At 37.5% G+C, this 23,188-nt stretch overlaps 1 protein-coding gene across 2 annotated transcripts in view; it reads left to right on the forward strand.

The window, feature by feature from the left end:
- Positions 1–23,188, forward strand: part of LOC121511377 (pro-neuregulin-3, membrane-bound isoform) — a 568,578-nt gene that overhangs the window by 439,211 nt on the left and 106,179 nt on the right. The window contains exons 3-4 of one of the 2 annotated variants that reach the window (XM_041790028.1): positions 17,746–17,819; positions 20,782–20,784. In XM_041790028.1, the coding sequence (XP_041645962.1) occupies positions 17,746–17,819; positions 20,782–20,784 (77 nt within the window). The remainder of the gene's footprint in view (positions 1–17,745; positions 17,820–20,781; positions 20,785–23,188) is intronic. The other variant, XM_041790029.1, reaches the window with a different exon arrangement.

Raw genomic sequence — 23,188 nt, forward strand, 5'->3', positions numbered from 1 at the left:
GTTCTGAAGTTTTTTAATTTAGTTGGCCATGCACTGGAGTGCTTCAGGTCAGAAATAATGACAAAATGGATCCTGTAGCTTGTTTTTGCTATATGTGGCTTTGAATTATTAAAAGAAGGGCAAAGAATATTTTGAAGTCATGTGGCTTAACAGTGAAAGTACACATCACAAAGTTCATATTTTATCATTGAACCGTGACAACTATTGCTTAAATAAACATACATGCAACAAACAGTTTTTTAATATTTTTTTAAGTCTTCAAATCAACATTGGTGGCAGATTGTTAATATGATGGCAAAGAAAGTCCACTTAAAGAAAGTTAATTCATGAGATGATGGATATTAGCATGTTGTTGTCTGTCTTTGCTTGTCAATATTCATTAAAAATGCATTCCAGATTGTACTGATCCATCGCTGTGTAACATACATTTCCTGGATGAGGGAAACTGATACTGATGCATCCTCACAATGACAAATAGGCATGACAGACTGGAGAGACGCTAAGGAACTACTTTTATCTCTTACTTGAAAAACCTCTTTTCACAAGTTGACCCTCCGAGACCCGCATTGTCATATATGACAAGTAGAGACACAGTTAAAAGTTGAATAACTTTTAAACCTTAAATTGTAGCCTATTTCTTACTTTGTCTTCTTAAAGCTAGCCGTCGTGTCCTTCCGGTGATGCTATACATGCCTTTTAATTCCTCTCTGAGCTGGAACTTGAGGGTCTCAATAGCAGGCTTTTCTGTCACTACATCACACTTTGTCAAACTGTACTTGCCCTTAGACTTAGATCATGACGGAGATGGTCTGAATAGCCCATAATGGAAGAAAGAGAGACAGAAAGATGGAACCACCACAGATAGGAACAAATTTATGTAATGCCACAAATAGAGCCAATACAAAGAAGTGCAAGGACATTTTTGTAAATATGTAAATATTTTTAAGGTTTGTTTTTGTCAGTGAATGAGTATTTTTTCACTATTTGGTCCCCAAGTGATTGGGGAGAAGTTGTGCCAAAAACCCTTGGTCAATATTGTTTACTCTGTGGCACACATACAAATCTTTGAGTTTTTTTTTTTTTTTTTACATTTAGTTTTTCACTTTTTGAGCTTGACTGTGTACCACAGGGTTAATGTTTTACAAGCTTATTAAGACAAAACATCTGTGCAAGACAAAATGGTTAAAAATAGCTTAGGATTTGAAGGGTTAAAATGACCAAAATCACAATGTTAATTCTAATAATCCATGCAGACTACACACAGTGTTTTGAAAGCACAGAACCTTTGAAAAAAAATCCTGGAGGGTGATTGGACAAACATTCTGCTTGTCACATTCATTACAGCCAATCAGAGCAGCAAGACATGTAATGTGGTAGTGTGGTTGGCGTCTTGCTGAATGAACTTTAAAGCATGAGCTCCACATGAAGTTATCATTGTTTAGTTTGCTTTATCAGTGGAGCCAGGCACAGCCAAGGCTTGAACTAACAAATCCACGATGGCTATGTAGATAATGTAGCTACAAAGCTGACATTGCTAAATCTAGAGCTAATGAAGCTACATTAGCTATGTAGATAATGTAGTTATGTAGCTAACATTGCTATACCTAGAGCTATAGAAGCTACATTAGCAATCTAAGGCTGATTACACTACCAAGACCTACTTTAGCTATGTAGATAATGTAGCTACATAGCTACAATTGTTAAATCAAAAGCTAACAAGCTACATATAAAGCTAATGAAGCTACTTTTTCTACATATATTGAACAACTAATGTTGCTCATGTAGCGTATATAGCTAAAAACTAAAGAAGCTGTGAGTAATATACCTTCATGACAAACAAAGCTTAAGCAAATGGAGCTACATTAGATTATGCTACATTTGCTAAAGCTAGACCAATTTTAGAAGTAGTTATGTGAATGGTAGCCCTCTTTAGCTTTGTTAGCTTTAGCTAAAGCTAACTCAGCTATTTTGGCTTACATAGTAACACAGTTAACTATTAGTGGGGCCAGTTGGTGAATTAAACTCATGCTGAAGCCAGTCAGGAGAAAAACAAAAAACATGTTTTTCAAAAGTTTGAAGGTTTCAGTTCTTTGCTCTTCTTCTTAAAAAGAGGGAAATTGCTATTAATGCATTTAATAGCAGCTATTAATGTCCTGTTCTAATCAAATTGCAACTATAGCTACATTCAAGCTAATTGCTTCACTTGCTTGCCGGACAATCACCCCTGTAGCTGCTGCCTTGTTCTCATCAAATGACTCTGATTGGTCCATCCATTCCCAGACCAAGTACAAACATTTCAGATTGAAATGCAATATGGATCAACCTGATGCCAGAGTTCGGCCAATCCATGGGATTTGCAAGGTTAGAAGAATAATGCCTTCACTAAAACAAATGATGGTAACAGTTTGACTTTACATTCATTTTAAAAGCTAAAAATGAGAAGGATGAAAAAATATGAGTTAAAGTTAGGCAAATATAAGATTCAGATCTTGTGAATTTATCAAAAGTTCCAGAAAAGTGAACTTAAAATGAAAACTTCAGTACAAATGGTAAAGATGTCACTTCTCTATTAAAAGGGTAAATTGAGGACAAATGAGGGGTGGTCTTATCTGTGCTTTTCTATACCTTCTGTGATATATAATTAACCACCTTCAGCTCACGCTCACTCACGATTTTCTCTAGGATTTATTTCTAATCTTGTATCATCTGTCTCTGAAGCTTTTTTCACTAACATGGCTCGTGTTTCCTCAGAGCAGCGGCACATTGTTCCAGCAGTGAAATTACATTTTACATGCATAAGATTTCTTAAATCCCAGCATCAACATTTGGGAGATGAAGTAGCTGCCAGTTTCCAGAAGGTTTATAACTTAAAATTCCTTTGTGAAGTATTATCCACGCCAAACGCCTTCTTAGCTGTGCCCTCTAACAGGATCAGCAGCGTGCAAGTGACACTTCCACAGTGAGAAAATATTTCCGAGGGGACACACAATAATCCGAAACAGGAGCCAAAAGAGGGCGAGGTTTAATTATCTGATTACCCTAACGGACTTTCAGCTGCTTCATTTCATGCAAAGGTCAAAGCTTTCAGGAGACTGTTTTTCCTCAACTGCACGCTCTCCTGCACAAAGCCCCTGCTGGCATTTGGATGTTTTGGTATGTTTTCTGAAATTAGGAAGTGATAAAGCTTCAGCCCCTGTGGCACCTTATTTAGCAAAGTCCAGTCTTCCCATTGTTCCAACAGCCAAAGGCCTCCCCAGCATATCAAGCAGAAAACACGTAGCACAGAGGTCAAAAACTCATTAAAACAAATGAAAAGAGGGCAGGGAAGAAGAAGTTATGGTAAACATACTGCACACTTGGGATTTCTAGATATCTGGTAAGCTGTAACTGCTCTGACAGCCTGTGATCTGTTATGGGGATGTACATGTCTTCTGAAAACTAGCTGATTCACTTAAGTAATGGACTAAAAAGTAATGAGCTGTACATGGTTTATAACCCATATAATCAAGAGCCAATTTGGAGCCATCAGCAGTAATCTAAGTCCCTCAGAGCAACTTCTCCAGCCATCTGGTCTATTGAATGTTATGTGATGTGCTATAGTGGATAGTTTTAAGTGGTCTACTTTGGGTAGAAGTTGAAGTGTCATCCATGAATGTTTTAAGCCATCCAAATCATTGTAGTAACACATCTACTAAATCTAATCCAAATGGCCACTTAAGTTGGTTGCCCTGGTGGGTGGAAATTGGCATAAGCCCAAGAATAAGCCTCTTGAGGATGATAGGTGGGTCAGACACTTCATTACTGGCACACTGATCCAGGAGGTGGGTTATGTTTTGATTCTTATAAAGGATAAGCTGTTCATGATGAGAGGTGTGGCTGATCTGACTGACATGTCTCAGTTGCTCCGCTTTGACTGTTCCTAGGATGACTGAAATCTAGTTTGGCACAGCTTTGCCAGTATGGCACTCTCACCAAGAGGCTTCACAATTTTGCTTTAGAAACCAGATGTTGACTGTGAGCACTTCCATGTTTATATGCAGTCTGTTGATGCCTTCAAGGGGGGTCGTGTTTACCATTCTCATGAGACAAGATCATATTAATTCCCCATTCTTATCAAGACAGTCTGGCTGCAGACTGCAGATCTCATAAGCCCCCTTGCAAGAACTATGATGCAACATCCATCAGAAGGGAAATATCCCCTAAAACTTTCAAAATAAAATAAAATAAAGCCTTTATTTGCGCATCTTAATTGGATCAAACTTCTGGTTAGCATAGGATAAGGGTTAAGGTGAGGGTTAGGATACCAAAACATAAAAGTCAAAAGCAGTCTGCTAACAGGAAAGAAGCTAGTCCTCCGTGAAAAAACTCTAAAACAGCTAAGGAAGATAATGTAGCTACATAGCTAACATCGCTAAATCTAAAGCTAATGAATCTATGTAAGCTACATAGTGTATCTATGTATCTAATGTTGCTAAGTCTAAAGTTATTGAAGCTATGTTAGCTACATAGATAATTTAACTATGTTGTGTACGAAAAAGCTAATAGCTACTTTAGCTCTATAGATAATGTAGTTACTAAGCTAACATTGCTAAATCTACAGCTAAAAAAGCTAATGTGCTAAATCTAAAGCTTAATAAGCTACTTTAGCTATGCAGATAACATAACTAACATATTTCATTCAGCTTGTGTAGCTGCAAAGCTAACCTAGCTAAATCTAAAACTTACAAAGCTATGTGGGTAACATAGCTACATAACTAACATTGCTGAAGCTTAAGCAAATGAAGCTACATTAGATTGTGCTGCGTTTCTTAAAGCTAGATGTTTTATAAGCAGTTACGTGAACAGTGGCTTGCTTTTAGCTCTGTTAACTTCAGCTAAAGCTGACTCAACTTTTTTGGCTTACATAGTAACGTCAACTATGTAGATAGAGAAGCTGCATTAGCTTTTTCTAAATTTAACGAAGGGAGAGCCAGCTTCCATTCGAGGAACTACTTCCTATAAGAGTCTCAACATAATTTAATCCAGAATTATACCTCAATCCTTTGCTCTGTTTTATTTATGAAATGTAGCTTAGTCTGTAATGCTTGCATTGTGGTTATTTAATGAATGTAACTGACAGATTTTGCTCAGGGATAAAGTTGAACTACATTAACTTATTTAACATTGTACCAGCAAATTACGTCCCTTCCGTTCTGACAGATCGCAGCGTCTGACTGTTGTGGTCTGCAAGAGGGGATGTGTTCTTTTAGAATTTTTCTGAAAGCTGTGAGTTTGCAAGCTTTGACGTGTTTGACATGGTTTGCATAAATGCAGAAAAGTTTACAGTTTTAAGCTACATACAGGATCGTATTTTCTCTTGTTCATCTATGTAAATTTCAACACATGGAAATAATGTAACGATAGCGCTTTTATAGAAATCCATGAGGGGTAATACCATAATAGTACTTTAACTACTTTACAAGTTTCTTGATCCAAGATCCAAGTCTTACTGGATTAGATCCATAAAATAACCAAACTGTGTAACAAAGACCAAAAGTGTATGCTTCAGGGGGGTGCATTCTACTTAAAGAAAAAGGGTCCAGAATATTACATTAAACCCTCATTAAAGTAGCCTTTAATCAGCCTTGGATAAAGAACCACGTTAATACGGATGTATATGACACTTTACAGGCTACCATAGCTGAGTGGGGGAAGAAATGAGGGGTAAAAACGTGTTCTGTGTCGCCAGCAGAGATAACAGCTAATTTAATCGATTTTAGTACCTCAATACCCTTTTAACATTCAGATGCATTGAGAAGATACTGCTTGAATCCGACTGTCGATAGAGGGAACAAAGCATGTAATCAATGTGACTTAGAGGGAGGGAATTATTAAGCACAGAGATAAGTGGACTAAGTGATAAAGTGTTAATATTCATAAGCAGAACAAGTCAAAGGCAGGGAGAGATATTGGGAGAGGGGGCAGAATGACAAAGAGATAAGGCTTTGGATTTAAGTGTTATCTCACCGTTAATGGTATTTTCAGCCCCGTATCAAGATCTCCGCATAAGACAGAGTAATGTATTTATAGTGCGACATGATAGTCTTGTATAGCAGGTACTTTGGTGACTTATGGTGGTACTGAACTGGAGAGCTTAAGTGTGCATAGAGAGCTTTGCAAAGCAGCCTGAGAATACATGCTTCTGCTGCACTTTGAGTTCATCCAGAATCATCACTGCTATGATCATGGCTAAGAAAAGTAGGGGGTCATGAAGAAATGCCCTGCAGAGACTCTGGTGATTAGAATTACTCAAACTCTGTGGACTTAAACAATGGTGTGAAAAGTTTTAGTCCTCTTCTTTATTAAGTATAACCATGGCATTTAGTTTGGATTTTCACTTACAACAAATGATCCAAGACATAGATTTAGTAACAGTTTTGAGTTGTGATTGATTTAGGAAATTGCAAGCAAAACAGTTGGGTGGAGGTAAGTGGCATAAATGGTCACAATGGCATTGCTTTTTATAAAGATTAAGAGTTGGATTAGATTCCAATATGTCTGCCTCTATTTAAAGTTTCTGCCTGTTTGACAAAAAAAAAAAAAAAACATTATTTTTATTTGCTATGTTTACCAATTGCTTGCAGATTTGCATGATATTTCATTTTTCAGCATGAGTCTTGTTCTTATTAAGGTTTCTGCCTGGTAAAAGGAACTTACTCCATTCTACTTTAACTTAAATCTGGTCGCAATTGCGATATCAGGCTGTGCAATTAGATAAGTGCGTAGAAGGCTGAAACTATTTTTGTATTAAGGAGTACTTGAAATTTACAAAATGGTTGAATAAAGGCCTCCAAGATTACAATAGTGCCTTTATTGCACTTTGCAGAAATACCTTCATTTTCAGAAAGCAGTTTTTTTTTTTAATATCACATTTTTTTAAGCAAATCTGTAAGAACTTCAGGTTTTGTATTTGTCATGCTACTTAATATTTGTGTTTGTGTATATTTGTGCCACTTCACTTCTGATCACTTGCATAAAATTGATCTGACAATGATAATTCTCTCTGACAGCCATCTTTCACATAACCTCCAATGATTAGTTACCCACAAGAACATTCCATGGGTTGTTTGAAGACATACTGTCATTTTCTATTGAGGGCAGGCATCTTCTCTTGTTCGTCGTCCATCACGTGTCTCTACATTTCTGCTGAGTGATACTGGATGAGCTAATGAATCACTTTGGCTTTAAGTCCAAGAGGAATGCTTTGACAACGTTGGCTTTGTCAGATGAATTACAATGGTTGGAAGAGTGTTTTTGTGTGTATAAAGTAAGTTTGATCTGTGTTTTTAACTGTTATATTTCATATCTGTAACTCTGTTCATTGTGCTGCTATCTTTCTTGTCCAGGACACTCTTGTAAATGAGATTTTTGACCTCAGTGAGGTTTTCCTGGTTAAATAAAATTAAAATAAAATTAAAATTAAATAAATAATCACAATAGCCATTCTTAGTGTCAGCACATTTCCACTTTTATCTCTTTGGTCTTAAATAGTAAATAGAGATGTAGCATATTTATGTCTTAATTTTAGTATCAGCAGACAGCAGGAGTTGTGAATTATTGAGTGACTTCCTGCTTCTGTTGAAAGGGTTCAGAGGTGGAGCAGGGGTTTGACTGGAGTCATGGTGGGATGGAGGAAAGGGCACGCACTCAAACAACATAGCATGTACACAACATTCAGCTGGAGGCATGTTTTATTTAAAAAGTGGGGTGTGCTTTGCAGTTGGAAAGCCTGACAACTGCACCCAGACAGAGAAGAGAAAAATGTTTGACATGAGATGAATGTTATGGGTGTTAGAAAATTTGAATGCTTGAAATTGTCGTTGACTGTCAGAATGGTGAAATTACAAGTGGTTGAAATTTTAATTTCCCAGCCTTTAAACCTTTACTCAGGTTATATGCAGATTTATATACAGACAGTTTAGACTTCATTATTTCTTAGATCACAGGTTTGAATACATAAGAAAGGCCTGTACTCTTCCTACCTTTGTAATTGTAACTCATTGGAGGTCATCTGCAGAAATGAAGCTCAAATTAGTCTGAGCCGCAGTTAGACACAAACACAAACACCCTCAGCTGAGCTGTATAATTTAAGCTCCAATAAGTTCTCTGGAGTTCATTTCCTGGGTTCACTGTGACCCAGTTAATGTTGTCTTAATGTTATCTTTTTAAAGTTTGTACCACAGTTGTTGTGAACTGATTCGATGTGATGTGTAATCGCTCCATTTGTTAAATTAAACTTTGCATAAAGAATTCCAGAAGTTTAAAAATTAAAATAAATACAGTCCGCAATCCACATCTACAAGAATGTAAATAATGACAGCAAATACAACTTTAATCAATGAAGCTGTGTTCACATGTGAAGGGTTTCGTAGTGGGGGCATTCGGGTGATCGTCCATTTATGGCCACTAAAATTGCTCTCTGTTCTATTTTTGGCTTACATACAGTGGTGAAGTGTTATTTAAAGTTCAGGAGAATAATAAAACAGCAGCTTTATCAGCTGCAGGTTTCAAAAAGTAGAGCCTGGCTTTTTTAGTATGCATCTCAGTCTTGGTGTATCCTGTGTTTCCTCATTAAGGATTTATGACAGTGCCTCCTCAGTTCTGCAGCTCCTTTTTATTAAGTATTTTCATGGGTGTATTTATTGAGTATTATTTATAACCTTTTTTTACCCTTTGCATGAACTGTGGTGAAACTGCTTATTGTTATGTGAAGCGACATTTTCTTTGCCTAAGAAAAAATACACAAAGTCTGTTTGACAGATTTTTTGATTGAAACTAAGCAGCAGATTCTGGTATTGAAAACTACTGTCGATGTGAAAGTATTAAAAAAAACTGCAGTTCCTCAGATATCCACTAAAAGTCCAACTGACACCCATTTAAAGGTCATTTTGGTAGCAGAAATAACCATATACAGTATGGCTACCCTTTTATCGATTTATGAATCAATCTAATCTAATTCATCAGATGTCTATGTAAGGTCCAGACACTGGTTAATCAGTATTCCTGGCTACCATTACATCATGAAGACAAAAGAACACTCCAAGCACAAAGACATTCATGACTACTTTGAAGGAGTTAGAAGCTTCAGCAGCTGAGATGGGAGAGACTCTGTATACAGCAACTGTTGCCTGGGTTCTTCACCAGTCAAAGCTTTATAGGAAAGTGGCAAAGAGAATGCCACTGTTGAAGAAAAATCAGATTAAACCTACACTAGAGTTCACCAAAAGGCATGTGGGAGACTCCATGGTCAAGTGGAAAAAAATTCTTTGGTGCACAAACACACCATTCCCACTGTGCAGCAAAGTGGTGGTAGCATCATGCTGTGGGGATGCTTCTTGGCAGCCAGCCCTGGAAGGCTTGTAAAGGTACAGGTTAAAATTAATATAGGAAATCCTGGGGGATGTTTATTGAGTCTGCAAGAGAACTAATAATCATTTTTGGTGGTCCTATAACATCATTTACCTGACTATGCACAGGGCTGTACTGAAAACCATTTTTGTCTTGGACAGATCTGTTGGATTATAGTCTTTAGAACTCAAGCATACGCATGGATAAGCATAATGAAATATCTTTTCTAGTGACAGTGCTCTCTTTTTTGTCTGCTACTAGCAGACACAGGCACAAACACAAACATGCACAACAACTCGTGGAATGCACAGAGAGAGTTTCTCACCTCGTCTGGCTCTCATAAACTGTCAGATTGCCCCAGATGCATTGCAATTACTCTGTCTGGAAAAAAGAAAAGACTTCCCCTGATAGCACGCAAAGCTCGATTTTCATTTCAATTTTATGTCCCATCAAGAAAAGGGAGGAATGAATGGAAACACACATACGGCTGAGAGATATGTAATGTCATTAAAGTAGAAAAGTAATCATCTCGGGTCTCCTTTGAAGTCTGGCTTGTCAGTCGTATTTGGATGTCTGCAGGTCTGATTAAACAAATCTCACAGCAGCAAGATGCCATTAAAGCTGCATAGACATATCGGATTATTTTGGGATTTGATACATCAAACAATATGACTTTATTGACTATCCACAGTAACAAACTGTTTCTAAATCTTCATTATCTTGGCTTAAAACCTAATTGGTGGGAGGATAGAGTCACCCCTCGATATTTTTCCCTCCTTATTACATTAAAAACTTTGTGATGCACCTTGCAAGTAGTTCAAACGTAACCTTAATTCCTCATAATTCAACATAGTCTACCTGGATTCTTGACTGACTGACTGGAAGAATCTGATCTTAATGAAACAAGTATATTTCAACTGCAATAGTGGGTAATTTTGCATATTTGAGAACAGCCCACAATTAACTCTGGATGACTCTTAAGGGCTTTTAAAAGCAAGTCATCAGCAGAATAAGAAAATGAAATACTCAAAAAGTTAAGAGTCCTTAAATGTTCTGAGACTTGGGTACTAAAAGTATTTAACAGGCATTGGCCTGTCCTGCTAAATATAACTTAGAAAATCTTTGACTGTTTTGAGGTCAAGCTCCAGCAAAGACAGAGACAACATGTCCCCTCAGTTATATCCTGTTATTTGTTGCCCAGTTAACCAGAGGTGTATCGGCCATTGTGCTCGAAAATGAATTTCATGCCGAGAAAATGGCTCACAATCTGAAGATCATTGACCATTCTGTCACAGTAAGACCAGAGCACTGTGGCATATTTTCTTTTAATAGAGCGTCGAGGCTCACGCTGCTGTGTGGCTGCACTGTACTAAATGGGTTTAAATAGCCGCCCTGCCAAGGAGAGAGAGACGCAGTTGTTTGGAGCTCTAATATTTCTTTGGATTCCTGACACTGCAAATTGTCTCATTATTTTATTTGTATCACATCTTTAGTATCTGAGGGAGAACACGATAAATGATTTCTCCCTTCTAACAAAAGAGAAAGAGCAGTATAACAATCGGGTTACAGAGAAGAAGATTTTAGAAATCCATCTTCATTTGCCCGAGTATAGAGCACTGTACTGGGCCAATTCTGTAAATAATAGAGCTTCAAAGCTGTGCAAAAGTGATTCTACAGAAATGTACGCAACACATGCTGTGAGAGACATCTGTGTAGAAGGTGTAACCAGACATTTGATTAAACCTTAACACTGTGCTTTTAAGGTAACAGCATGTATAATGTGCAGCCTAGATCCTGCGTTGCAGGAGAATTCCCTCTGGTGCACTTGAGAAGAGCACTTTTCACCCAAACAGGAGCGGCTGTACTGATTCAGAGTGGTGTGAATGTTACTGTGTCTACAGAGCATGGAAAGAAAATTATGGTTAAAGAGAACTAAAAGGCTGCTGTCAGAATCAGGACAAAAAGGATTAAGAAATAACTGAAAGTCACTAAGTAAAGGTAAATTATTTCATTTTTACTGTATGTGACTATAGCCTTGTGATTGGCTGACGACTAGTCCAGGGTGTACCCTGCCTCCCGCCCAGTGACAGCTAGGATAGCCCATGACCCTGAATGGGATAAGTGGTATAGAGGATGGATGGATGGATGGATGGATGGATAGATGGATGGATGGATGGATTGGTAACTTTCACCTCCAATACTTGGGCCATTTTGAATCATGCAGTCTTGAAACCTTAAGAAGAAGTCAGTGAGCATGATCCTGATATCTTCCTGAGCTAACTGTTGACATACATCTCACTGTAGGTGGCTATCTGTGGAGAATGGGAGGGGTCTTGGTACTACCCCTTGTGGGACTAATAAAGGACTATCTTATCTGTCTCAGAAGGTTAGAACAAAGTAAAGAAGAATAGTAAGAACAAGTAAAAAGAACAAAGTGTACAAAAATTTAAGTAAGCCAGTACCTGCACCAAAGTCAGGATGCCTGAAAAAAAGGGCTGGTAAGGACATTTGATCCCCAAAAACTTTTTTGAACTTCTATTTAGTTCTTTCCAAATTCTGATCAGAGCTAGGTTGAGAAAGCAAATTTTAGCCACAAGGCTCACACTATTGGATCCAGCATTGTTGAGCCCATTCACTATGCTGGCATGCCAAGTAAAATAACTTTCAGTGAGGGATGCTTATGTCAGGTCAAAAAGGTCTGGCTGTGAGAGCATGTGTGATAGGGCTAATGAGTTTGCAGTGCTTTTTCTTAGTTTTAATAAAATGCTTCCAGAGACCCAGAGACTGGGTGTGCTATTAGAGTCTCTACAGAACCTTGAGCTGTAACACTGAGTCAACATCACAGGGTAAAAAGGGCATGTTTTCCCACATACAGTACATGGAGAACTTCTCAGTGGCTTCAAAGGGATACGCTCTCTCCTAACACATTCTGCCCTGCATATGTACGTGTATCTTTTCACACGAACCCCATGCACAAACTCGTCATCCTCCAGGTGCCATGTTTGTATTTATCCCCTGCTCTGTGCTGCTTTATATGTAAGTGAGAGAGCCACACATATGCATACTCTCTCGCTCTCTCAGACGTTCATGCGGGCACGTGCAATCTCTCTGTGTTTTCTTTTAATTAATGAGTGCGGTGCTAATTAGAAGGCATGCAACTCTTCAATGCCCTCCGACAGTCTCTCATCCGTTCTTAGATTCATTCCTCGGAGCTTTATGGAGCAACGCTGATGTGTTTTGATCCCTGCACAGAAAAGCAGAGGCAAAACAGAAGCAGAGTTAGCTGCACACAATAACTTCTCAAATACTGCACAGTACGACATGACAAAGAGAGATATTACAGCGTGTTTTTTGACACTCATGGACATACTACAAGAAGGATATGTCTATACATAATTGTGCTGCCTGTGAGAATTTTTTTTAACCACACACTGCTTCTTTTAATCACTGCTTTATGCTTCTCCTCACTTCCACGGTCCTCTAATGAGCACGGCACACAGACAATGTCACCATGTTAAGCCTCTATTCTTTTAATTATCTCCTTCTCCTCCAGCTGCTGTGACCGAGGATGCTTCCTGTCACACTTTATTCAGGGAAGGTCACAAAGGCAAGGAAGGATGTTAAATGACCACACATTTAGCACAGGCAAAAAGGTCCATCCGTGTTTGAGGTGGCCTGCTGACATGCCCAGGCTCTGATCCTCTAAGAAGCATCTGATTCGTGAGCTGAAGTCTGACAACTTTTATCACTTTTTTTTTTTTTGACTGCAATGTGAGTCATATTGTGTCTTCAAAACAAGGCCAATGTGTTTTTGTTTGTTTTGTTCTCCTGCTCCCACACAACACTTATTTGGCATCACAGCAGTGAAAGCTGACAACAGCAAACCTTGAGGGAAGGCAGCAATAGACTCCACAATGGAGGATTGTTGAGGTTTTCTTGACATGACAGATTAAATGAAGGATATTCCTTTAGATATGAATTCTTACTATTACTATGACAACCAGACTTTTCCTGTTGCTTTTTCATGAAGCTTAATTCATGTTAATGAGCAGGTTTTTTTCAAAGTTGAACTACATTACCTTCACATAGAGATCCAAACACAGCATCAGAAAAAGGAGCATCAATCAGAGTCCTGTTTACTTAAATTTCTCTGGTCCATATAGCAGTGTTTTTCTAACAGTATTTTTTCATATTTTAATGAAATTTGTTCTTAAGGAAGTTTTTAAGAGAACTCTACATGGGATTTATGACACCTTCTTCAACTGCCTAATTGTTTGCACCTGTGTTCTTCAATTGATGAATGCCAGGTGCTCTGTAGCTCTTAATTAGTGTGAGGAAACACCACTTTAATGCCCATATAAGGACTTGTAAGGGCTGTGTGCAATGACTGAAGACACACAGGTGAGAAGAGAACAATGTCAGTAACATCCCAGTAAAAATAATAAAAGGTTGTGTTCCAGAGGAAGAGGGGAGTTCACAGTGATTGTTTTGATTTAAACATTAATAAAATGATTTTAAAAATGCTGTTAAACAGAATCAGAAATTATATTTTACCATGTTAGGCTTTATCGTTCATATTTAAGTGCTGATGAGTGCAAAGTTGAACATGTTATCTTGTCATATCAGCAGGCTTTCCCACAGATTTGGCTGGGCCCCTGAGGATGGGCCCTGCCCAGTTGTGATTTATTGTTATTTCAATGTATGGGTGGGTTTTAATAGTCGCATTGGTGCTAGCATGCTTCCTTGCTAACAGTTCATTTTGGAGCTGAAAGTGTTTCAAACTATAGTTGGGTTGTGATGTTGAAAATATTATTTATAATTATTTATTTGTGCCACTTTGTAACCCCTTTCTACCGTGTTGTCCCTTTTTTCCACTTTTGTGTACCACTAACATAAATTTTGCTCACTTTTTACACATTTTTGCCACATTTGAACCGTTTTTATGACTTCTTTTTCCACCGGTTGTGCCACTTTTGAATCCCATTTCATTTTTTTCTGCCTGCACTTTTCATATTTAACCCATTTTTCCACATTTAACCCATTGTTGCTTCTTTTAACCATTTTTTGCCACTATCAACCACTTTGTATGCCTTTTTTTCCAATTTTAACAACATTTCACTATTTGTTAGACTCGTTGAATCAGTTTATTTCCATTTTAAGAAAAGAGGTTCACATTTTGATGAATGCTGGATACTACGGTAAAGATGAATAAATGTTAAAATTATTTGATTCTTTGACAAAAGCAGTTGTTATTCAGGTTAAATTTAAATTATGTTATCACAGCTTGAGTTTCAATGGACTGTGATTTTCCTGAAGTCTGTTTGGCTAGGCCCCAGAAAGTTCTCCTCTTTATCCGCCCTCATGCCAGCCTTGCTTGTCAGCTCTGACATTTTTGTAAGAGTGCTCTGGAGTGGTCTTACATGTTGTTGTTCACTGAGAACAATTCACAAATAGAAAAACTTTGGTGGATGTCAGAATCTTTGTAAAACTGCAGAAGAGGGTTTTAAGAACAAACATCTTTAGAATGGTTGGTGAATGAGCCCCATCATCGTTAAATACTCAAAATACCTCTTCAACATGGTTCTCTTGTGAATGTAATTGCAGCATCTACCTGTAAGATCTCATCAGTTTACAGACTGCATCAAACTGCAGTATTGGGTTAATGTTAGATTACCATGTCATGGTGATTTATACTCACTTGTTGTGTTAGCAAAGCTACAGAATGGTTATACATGTCCTTTTCACAGCTGAAATTTTTATCTCTTTCAGCGCTAAACTGAGCAACTTTAGGAAAAATTCAAATGGAGACTGCAAGTCAGAGCTTCTGGTCCAACATCAGTGCCTGACCACATAAATGCTCTACAGAATGACACAAATGGACACAAATTCCCACAAAAACACTCGGAGGTGTTGCGGAATGCCTTAAAAGAAGACTTGTGGCTGTTAGAGCTGCAAAAGGACCAACTCCATATTAAAGTGCATGTATTTGAATGCTGTGTCATTACAGTCCCTGTTGATGTAATGGCAAGGGAGGCAAATACTTTTGTCCATATAGTGTTTGTTATTGTTGGCTGCAATTTGAACTAAGGTATCAGTGGTTTGCAGGAACTCCATAGGTCATGAGAAAGACCTGCATAGAAACTGTACAATGTTGACAATGCTGTACCCAGAGTCATTCCTATGGGAGACCTCCATAAATAGACCAACTAGCAAACTTTACATAACATCATTTGTATGTCTAAAGTGTCCTATTCTTGTAAGTATACTATAAATAAGTCCTTTATAACCTTTTCAACAAAAAAAATTTAAAATGCAATCTGTTTGGGGATGACAAATTGCCCATTTGGAACAAGAATGCCAATTAAACTTCACAAACTGATTTAAAAAAAAATGTTTTTCCAAAGATGTGAAACTAATCTCATTTGTTTTCTTTTTCTTATCTTTCTGGTTTTATCTCACACTTTTTTTTTTTTTCATTTTGATGTGCTGTAGCTGTGAATAAACAAATCCTCATCATTGATGCCTTTGTGCATCACAATCTGAGACAATAATCTCTTTTTCTCAAACTTAGATTTACTGCACAAAAGTTTTGAGGCTTTGATCAGTCCTTTTTGAACAAATTGATGCCCATTCACTTCTTTTTGCCTCCGCCAAGGAGGTTATGTGATCGGCAGGGTTGTTTGTTAGTTTGTTAGCAACATAACTCAAAAAGTTGTGGGCGGATTTTGATGAAATTTTCAGGAAATGTCAGAAATGGCATAAGGAAAAACTGATTAGATTTTGGGAGTGATTCGGATCACCATCTGGATGCAGGCTTTTTTTAAAGGATTCTTCACTATTGGGAGATAGGGCTAATGGCGGAGGTTTGCGCTCTCCAAGTGCTTTTCTGTTTTTTTTTAATATAACACTCACTTTAAGGCACAAGCAAGACTGATGTTGTTGTTCATACTTAAACTCAGTATCAGACTGTATTTCTCACAAATTTGCTTCCCTTCCTCTCCCAGTAGTAAAGACACTCCTCAGTGTACAACAGTCATGCACATTTGAGTGCATCTTTCTCCTGCTACTGCTTCTTCTTTAATAATTAATCATGAAATCACTCACTGTGGAGGAAAGACAAAAAGGGGGTACTTCTAACACTCAGACTTAAACGTTGGTTTCCTCCATTCTTTCTGTATTCTTTGTTAAAAGTTTGATTTTAGTGCAGGCGTCTTGTGTTGTCTGAATGGACATGGATGGTACCTCAGTTTGGGGGCTGTGTATATTCTCAGAGCAGCCACATTTAATCCAGGATTGTCTAGAAACAAAGCCACAGGGATAAACACAGGAGGCATTGGGATGCAGGTTGAGTAGAACAAAATATTGTGACTTAGTAGCACTGAATAGTTGATGAAGTGACCGAATGATTCAAAAGATAAAATCTTGAAAAGGTACAGCTGACTACCTTAAGTTTTATATTTGCATATATATATAAATAAGACCTTCTTTGAGACAGGCAGAGAAAAGCAGAAATAGAAAGCAATGTACAGATGGCCTGAGGCAAAGATTGATATCTAAACTGACCGAGGCATCCAATTAAGGCTTTACACTGCATGCTGGAGTTTTAGCTCCTGTGCTACCTTGTGCACTGTAAGAAACTTCTATATGTTGATAAGGACATAATTATTGAGCTGAATTTAATTAAAAACACATTCTCACAGTGCATTGCCTTTTCCTACGACATTTTGATGAACAGCCTGGGCACATTTCAGAATTCATTAGCTGCCTAATGATCATTGCGTGACTGGCACTCTCGCGGGTGTGCCAATCAAAGTCAACTGTTGGAATTTCTTGAAAGTTTGATGCAGAGGCCAGGGAAAGCGTCTGTGATTAACGGAGCATATTTATCCTTATCTGCAAGTTCAGCTGCATCTTCAGACAGTTTCTTGTAGTGTTTGAGAGAATGTTACATGTCGTGATTTCCTACGACCAAGCATTAAGCCGAAACTCATTTAGCATCACACAGAGAAAGGTTATAGCCTCTCGCTTAATGGGGATTGGTTGTTTCTGTTCTGCTGCAGCCCCAATTTGTGATTTTGGCTGAAAAGACAGATGTCTTCTTCAGGAAAACTCTGCAGGTTTCAGCCCTTAAAGATCACCACACTATTAATTTCTCCCTGTCAGCTTGCCTTACCTTGCACTTTCTTGCCATTCAGCTCACTTCCGCAAGTACTCAGCCCTCCCTACATTTGTCTCAAATAGGGACAAGGTGCTTCATGTGCAGCTTTTGCATTTTATCAGTTGCTGCAGCATTTGTTCCCGCTCAAATCCGTCTGACTCAATGACTTATCCTCGTTCTCACTCTCTGTTCTCTACCAGGTGTCGAGAAGGCTATCAGGGAATCCGCTGTGACCAGTTCCTGCCCAAGACGGACTCCATCCTGTCTGACCCAAGTAAGTTTTCAATTCATTACTTAAAAAAATCAAAATGTGCACTAATGTGTCCTCAACATTGTGTAGTCATGCTGCAAGCCTGAGTCATTTAGTTGATCACTATTATTTGAGTACACTGTAATTTGCTGCCTTTTTAATAAACTATTAATTTTCTCCCAATAAATTTATCCTTACTGTATATTTCTCTTGTAATACGCATTGATGCTTACAGCCATTATGCAGCATTGCAGTCAAAGGCTGGTTTCATGCAACATGTCATTTTGTATTTTAAGCAGAACCCAAACACTAAACGATGCATGGACCAAACTCAACTTTACTCTTTCCTCTCTAGAGTAAAAATCAGTCAAAACTCAAGAAATTTTGCACAAACATGAGAAAATATTGAAATGACTGTTTTATATTGGTCTTGCACATGGTTATTGCATAATTGCTCTATGGCATACCCTTAAAACACTCATAAATATTCTCCCTGAGCTGGTATAATTTAATTTGTGCTCAGAGCTAAACATCCTTTTTGTTAGTGCATCTACTTGCACAGTTTCTAGCTTGTACTTCATTGATGTTTTGTGCCCAGAAGTAATGCAGATTTCATCGGCTAATTCTGGGTTCAAAGCTTGCTGTCACCTAGGGTTACAGGTGACCTTAGTTGACAGGGGATTTGTGTCTAAATTTGAAAACCATGCTGCAAATTAAAGGGATGCATGAACTGACATGAACAGTGCAATGAAACGTTTGATTTTCTCAGCTTTGTATGATAACTGTAGATGAATGCGTTTTCCTCACAGTTAATGCCACCAATGTTCTGCACAGTTGTTATGAAATATGCATCTACTGTCATCTACTTAACTGAATGATTCTGAGGTGGCCACAGTCACAGAGCTGCAGTATCTCTAAATAATATGTGGCTAAGTGGGTCTCCTCTGGCAAGAACAAAGCAGAGAGTCAACCTCATAGCAATGCATACTGATGAAGAATATGCACCATGTATCCTATAAGAGCACCTAAAGTTAGAGGTAGATACTCTTACTCAGTGGATAACTTCACTTGTGTTGCAAATTTGTCTCACATTACAAAAAATAACAATACAAAAAAGAACCCAGAGGGGATCGCTGTACCACAGGCAACAACTAAACACATATAAACACATCTTAAACATTTTTATTGCTGTATTAATGATGAGTAAAGCACGTACAAATTCATTAGCAAAGCACCCGTTAAGCTTGTGCAAATGTGAATGATATACATTATTTGTTAATGCTTTATAGATGATGAGGTAAGTATTATTATTTTCTAATGCATTCCTAATGCTTAATAGTCTTCAGCTTTTAGAAGTATTTGTGACCTCCTCTCCCTTCATGGCCAGTTTTTCACATGATACAAGTGAACTTAAGTCACAAAAAATAACACTGTTTGTTAGTTGAACCAGAATTCACTAGAAGTTAAAGTTTCCATGATAGTTTTAAATTATTAACAATTTTTAATTTTACTGTTATTCTTATTAACAGTTACAAAAGTCATGGATGTATGCCTAGCTTTGGATATTCTGTACATATTTGATATAGTCTGTATATTTTTATTCTCTTCTAGGGTTTCTTATCAGCTGGAATCTTTCTGTTTACTTACTTTTCTGCATTTTTTTTAAATTATGTTGCTGTATTTACTGTGAAGTACCAACATTACAAGAAAAATATCCAACCTCCTGAGGAAAAAAAAAAACAAAACAAAACAAGATTTAGATTAAAAAAATAACATAAAATACTCCTGAGTACTTGAGTCTTGAACACTACAGTTCATTACTAATACTCCCAACCTTTTAGGACGTTTTCTTTTATGCTAATCTAAAGCTAACCTTGATTTCAGGGTTTGACACCTTGTCTCCCTCTATTAATATGATGCTTCTGTCCTCATATAACCTTTCCATTACCTCCTCTATTGCTGCTTTCTTAAACACCCTCATTTTCACCCTAATGTAATATCTTTCATATCATTATGTCCCAGAGAGATGGTTCTCTCAGTGCCATATAGCTGAAGGAAGCACTCAAACTGCTCCGACTTTCCTCACAGCTCAATGTATGCCGTATTAATGTCTCTGTTTCTCATTCAAAAAAACATCCAACCTTGTCACTGAGGCACTAACATAGCAGCAGAACAATGTCGGTGCATGCTGTTAAAGCACCATTTAGATGAAGAGCACTGCGCCTTTGGGGATTTTTACCTCATAATTAACCAATGTGAGAAAAATATCCCTCAGTGGTAATATTTAAAAACTTAAATCTCTCATTATGAATATGAAATGTTCAACTTGATTACGAGGAAGACTGGGCAATAAATGAGACATGCAGATTAAATGTGGCAAATGCAACAACACTGTTATCACTTGCTCTTTGTTAATATCCTTTACTTTCCAGTCCATTAATTAAGTCTCTATAATGAGGTTTTTAATTCCAAGTAAGTATTAGGGTAATTGTCCTTGCTAGAACAACACGGGTGTTCACTGAAGTGACACCCATCTCTTTGTTTGTACATCCAACCTCCTGACCTGAACGTATGGGTGGTCGAGCACCGCAACCATCCTCGGCACTTAAACAATTTGTCAAATGTCGGATGTTGATTGTGTTGGTGTCACTGTGTCTTATTATCATTGTGAGGACATTATCTTCTCTGGGTGCTGGAGGTTCATTCATAGCTTTGACCCTTCAAAGTTTAGCGTTCCTACAAGCCAGAGTATATCTAAAATATTACCGATCTTATTGAATTGAACTTGAAAATATCTGCTGTCATGTGTTATCTAAATCAAGTGATTTTATTAATGGTTTCCATTTGAGTTACAGTTGTTGGCTTAATCTGTCTTGTACTGCTGCCAAATTTCCAAGAAAAATAAGTAGAGTTAATTAAGAGCAGCTTCACATTAAGGACTAGGATATTTTGTACTCATTATTGTAAAAATGGAGAAAGCATTGAGTTGGTATGCTTCCAATTCATTCAGATTAATAATGTAACTTCACATGTGGGTGCACATCAGGACAGCTGATATCCTGAAAAAGCCTTATTTTAGAGTAAATGCATACTTCTAATGATAAATTATACATTATTGATATTTTAATAAAACTGTTAAACTTAATGCAACCATGTAAACTTTTTTTTCAAGGAAACTTACAATAATTTTGAGATAAATTTCAGACTAGTAAATTATATTTTTCCACTATTTGAAACTGATAGCCTCTCAATAATGATTTGCACTAAAAGAGGTAGTTTTCAACCATCAAAAGCATTTTAAAGATGTTATTTATCCAAAGAATAAGATGTAAACCCACAATGAGCGTTCTGTTTTAAGCCAGGAGGAGACTGTCTTGCTCCTGTGGCTAGAGTTTATATCGTGTCCAGGCTTAGACTCTTGCTTAGGCTCATTAATGCTTCGTTTACGTATGAAAATAGGCCTGTGCATTTTCCAAAATACAGCTGTCAGTACCCACATACTCGTGAATATTGGTGTGGACATTAAAAAATGAGTGTATTAGATGTTGCTGCCTGACAGTTTGTCCCCACTGAATCTGTCTAAGCCTGTGGAGCTCCATCCTTTGCCTACTTTGGTTGCTGACCATGTTTTTTTAAATTGAGTTGTTTTTATAATAAAAAATGAAATCCATAAGGTGTAGGCACTAAACAGTGAACTAAGGTTTAACTATCGTGGATACATTTTACGTAATGAGAGAGAAAATCTGTTTTACGAGTGCTGTCTTACTCCCACTTTTGGCCGACAGGATTTACACGCAAAGCATTTTAAGCTTAATGCAGCGAAAAGACGCAAGGCGTCGGCACTCTATAATAGATTTCTCCAACTTAATCCAAGAAAATGAAATGGTTTACTGGGAAGGATCAACACCTTATAGAGTTTAGTTTTTTAATTAAAAGACTCCTCAGTCAAAAAAAATTTAAACTCAGACTGAAGGCGAGATATCTTGCACACTGGGAGCGTGTCTGTAGTCTTGTGCAGTACAGCGCAGACCTGATCAGACTGAGACAGGAGGGTAGAGATCACAAAGGAACTGTGAGTTCATGCAGGAATAATATGCTAATAGTGGATTATTTTGCCCTCGTTGGGGTTGATTTGTCATTCATTAACATTAATCCGTGATTTTATTGTTTCTTCAATAGGTGAGTATATTATGAAGTTAAAAGGTTAATGTTTGCTACAAAGAATATACAGTATGTGGTTTCACGTAAAAATTCTGTGGCTTTTTACCTCAAAAGTTAACTTTTCCTCAACAATGGGGCCGTTGTAGCTTTGTGACCCACTGACCTCCTGATGAAACCTTTGTGTGTGCCACAGGATGAGACGTGATGTTGATATAATCATGATTTATGACCAGGAGTTGGTACATTGTGTTGTTTTTTGAAGTTGACCAGGTACTTTGCATGTTTCTCCAGCTGTTTGGATCGTTTATGTGGAAATTGGAGGTTAAACTCAGAAGGAAGACAACACTGGTCCTGCATTTGACTCTTTGCTACTTTCTAGTTTCAAATCAGACCCATGGAGATCTTCTTTTACACTCCTTTGTCATTTGAGGGTAAAAACATTTCAAAAAGAACATTTTTTATTGATAATTAATCCTTTTAAATAACTTTATTAATAATTTGAAGCCAAAAACGTAACGTAAAAGTGTTTACTTGCATCGCTGCCAATGTTTTAAATTGGCCCCATTTATCTTGGGTCTGGTTTTCACCAAAAGAGGGCGTGGGCACTCTGGAGAGCTGAATGCAGCACTAACTACTCCTTAATACTCACAGAAGGCTACAGAAAGAAGCAGCTTAATTACCCGCACAGGGAATGTAGGGTTCATTCCCTTTACTCTTTAAAGTCCCTGGCAAGTTGTCAGGTATGAATGTCATCCACCTCTTTGGCTGTAAGGGTTAACAGATCACTCTAAAAATTTCAGGGCGTTTTTGGGAATTTAGTGCATATGTGTCAAGTCTTTATTCATAGTGTAGCAACCAAAGCCACAGCTGTATGTCATGTAATCTCAGAAGTAAAGAGGACTGAGTTTTAACCCTTTAACTACCCCACCAAGAGAAAAGCAATGGAAATTTTTTCTGTTTGCATTTCTTATACCCCTGGGTAAGAAATAACCACTATCAATGTTTTATGTTTTTGTTTTGTTTTTATTTTTTTGTGTTTTTTTCAAATATGGTGGTATCACCACCATATTTTTGTGGTATCAAGTAATATGATTATGTTTAGGAAGGCCTCTAACACCATCCTATGTCAAAAAAGTATTCCTACCTTTCAAATGTTCACCAAAAACAGTCAAAGTGTCTTTAATGATTTTCATGTTTCTGACTTCCTGGTTGGAGAGGGAATGAAGAAACAT

The sequence above is a fragment of the Cheilinus undulatus genome, linkage group 6 (assembly GCF_018320785.1).
Source record: "Cheilinus undulatus linkage group 6, ASM1832078v1, whole genome shotgun sequence".
Taxonomy (NCBI): domain Eukaryota; kingdom Metazoa; phylum Chordata; class Actinopteri; order Labriformes; family Labridae; genus Cheilinus; species Cheilinus undulatus.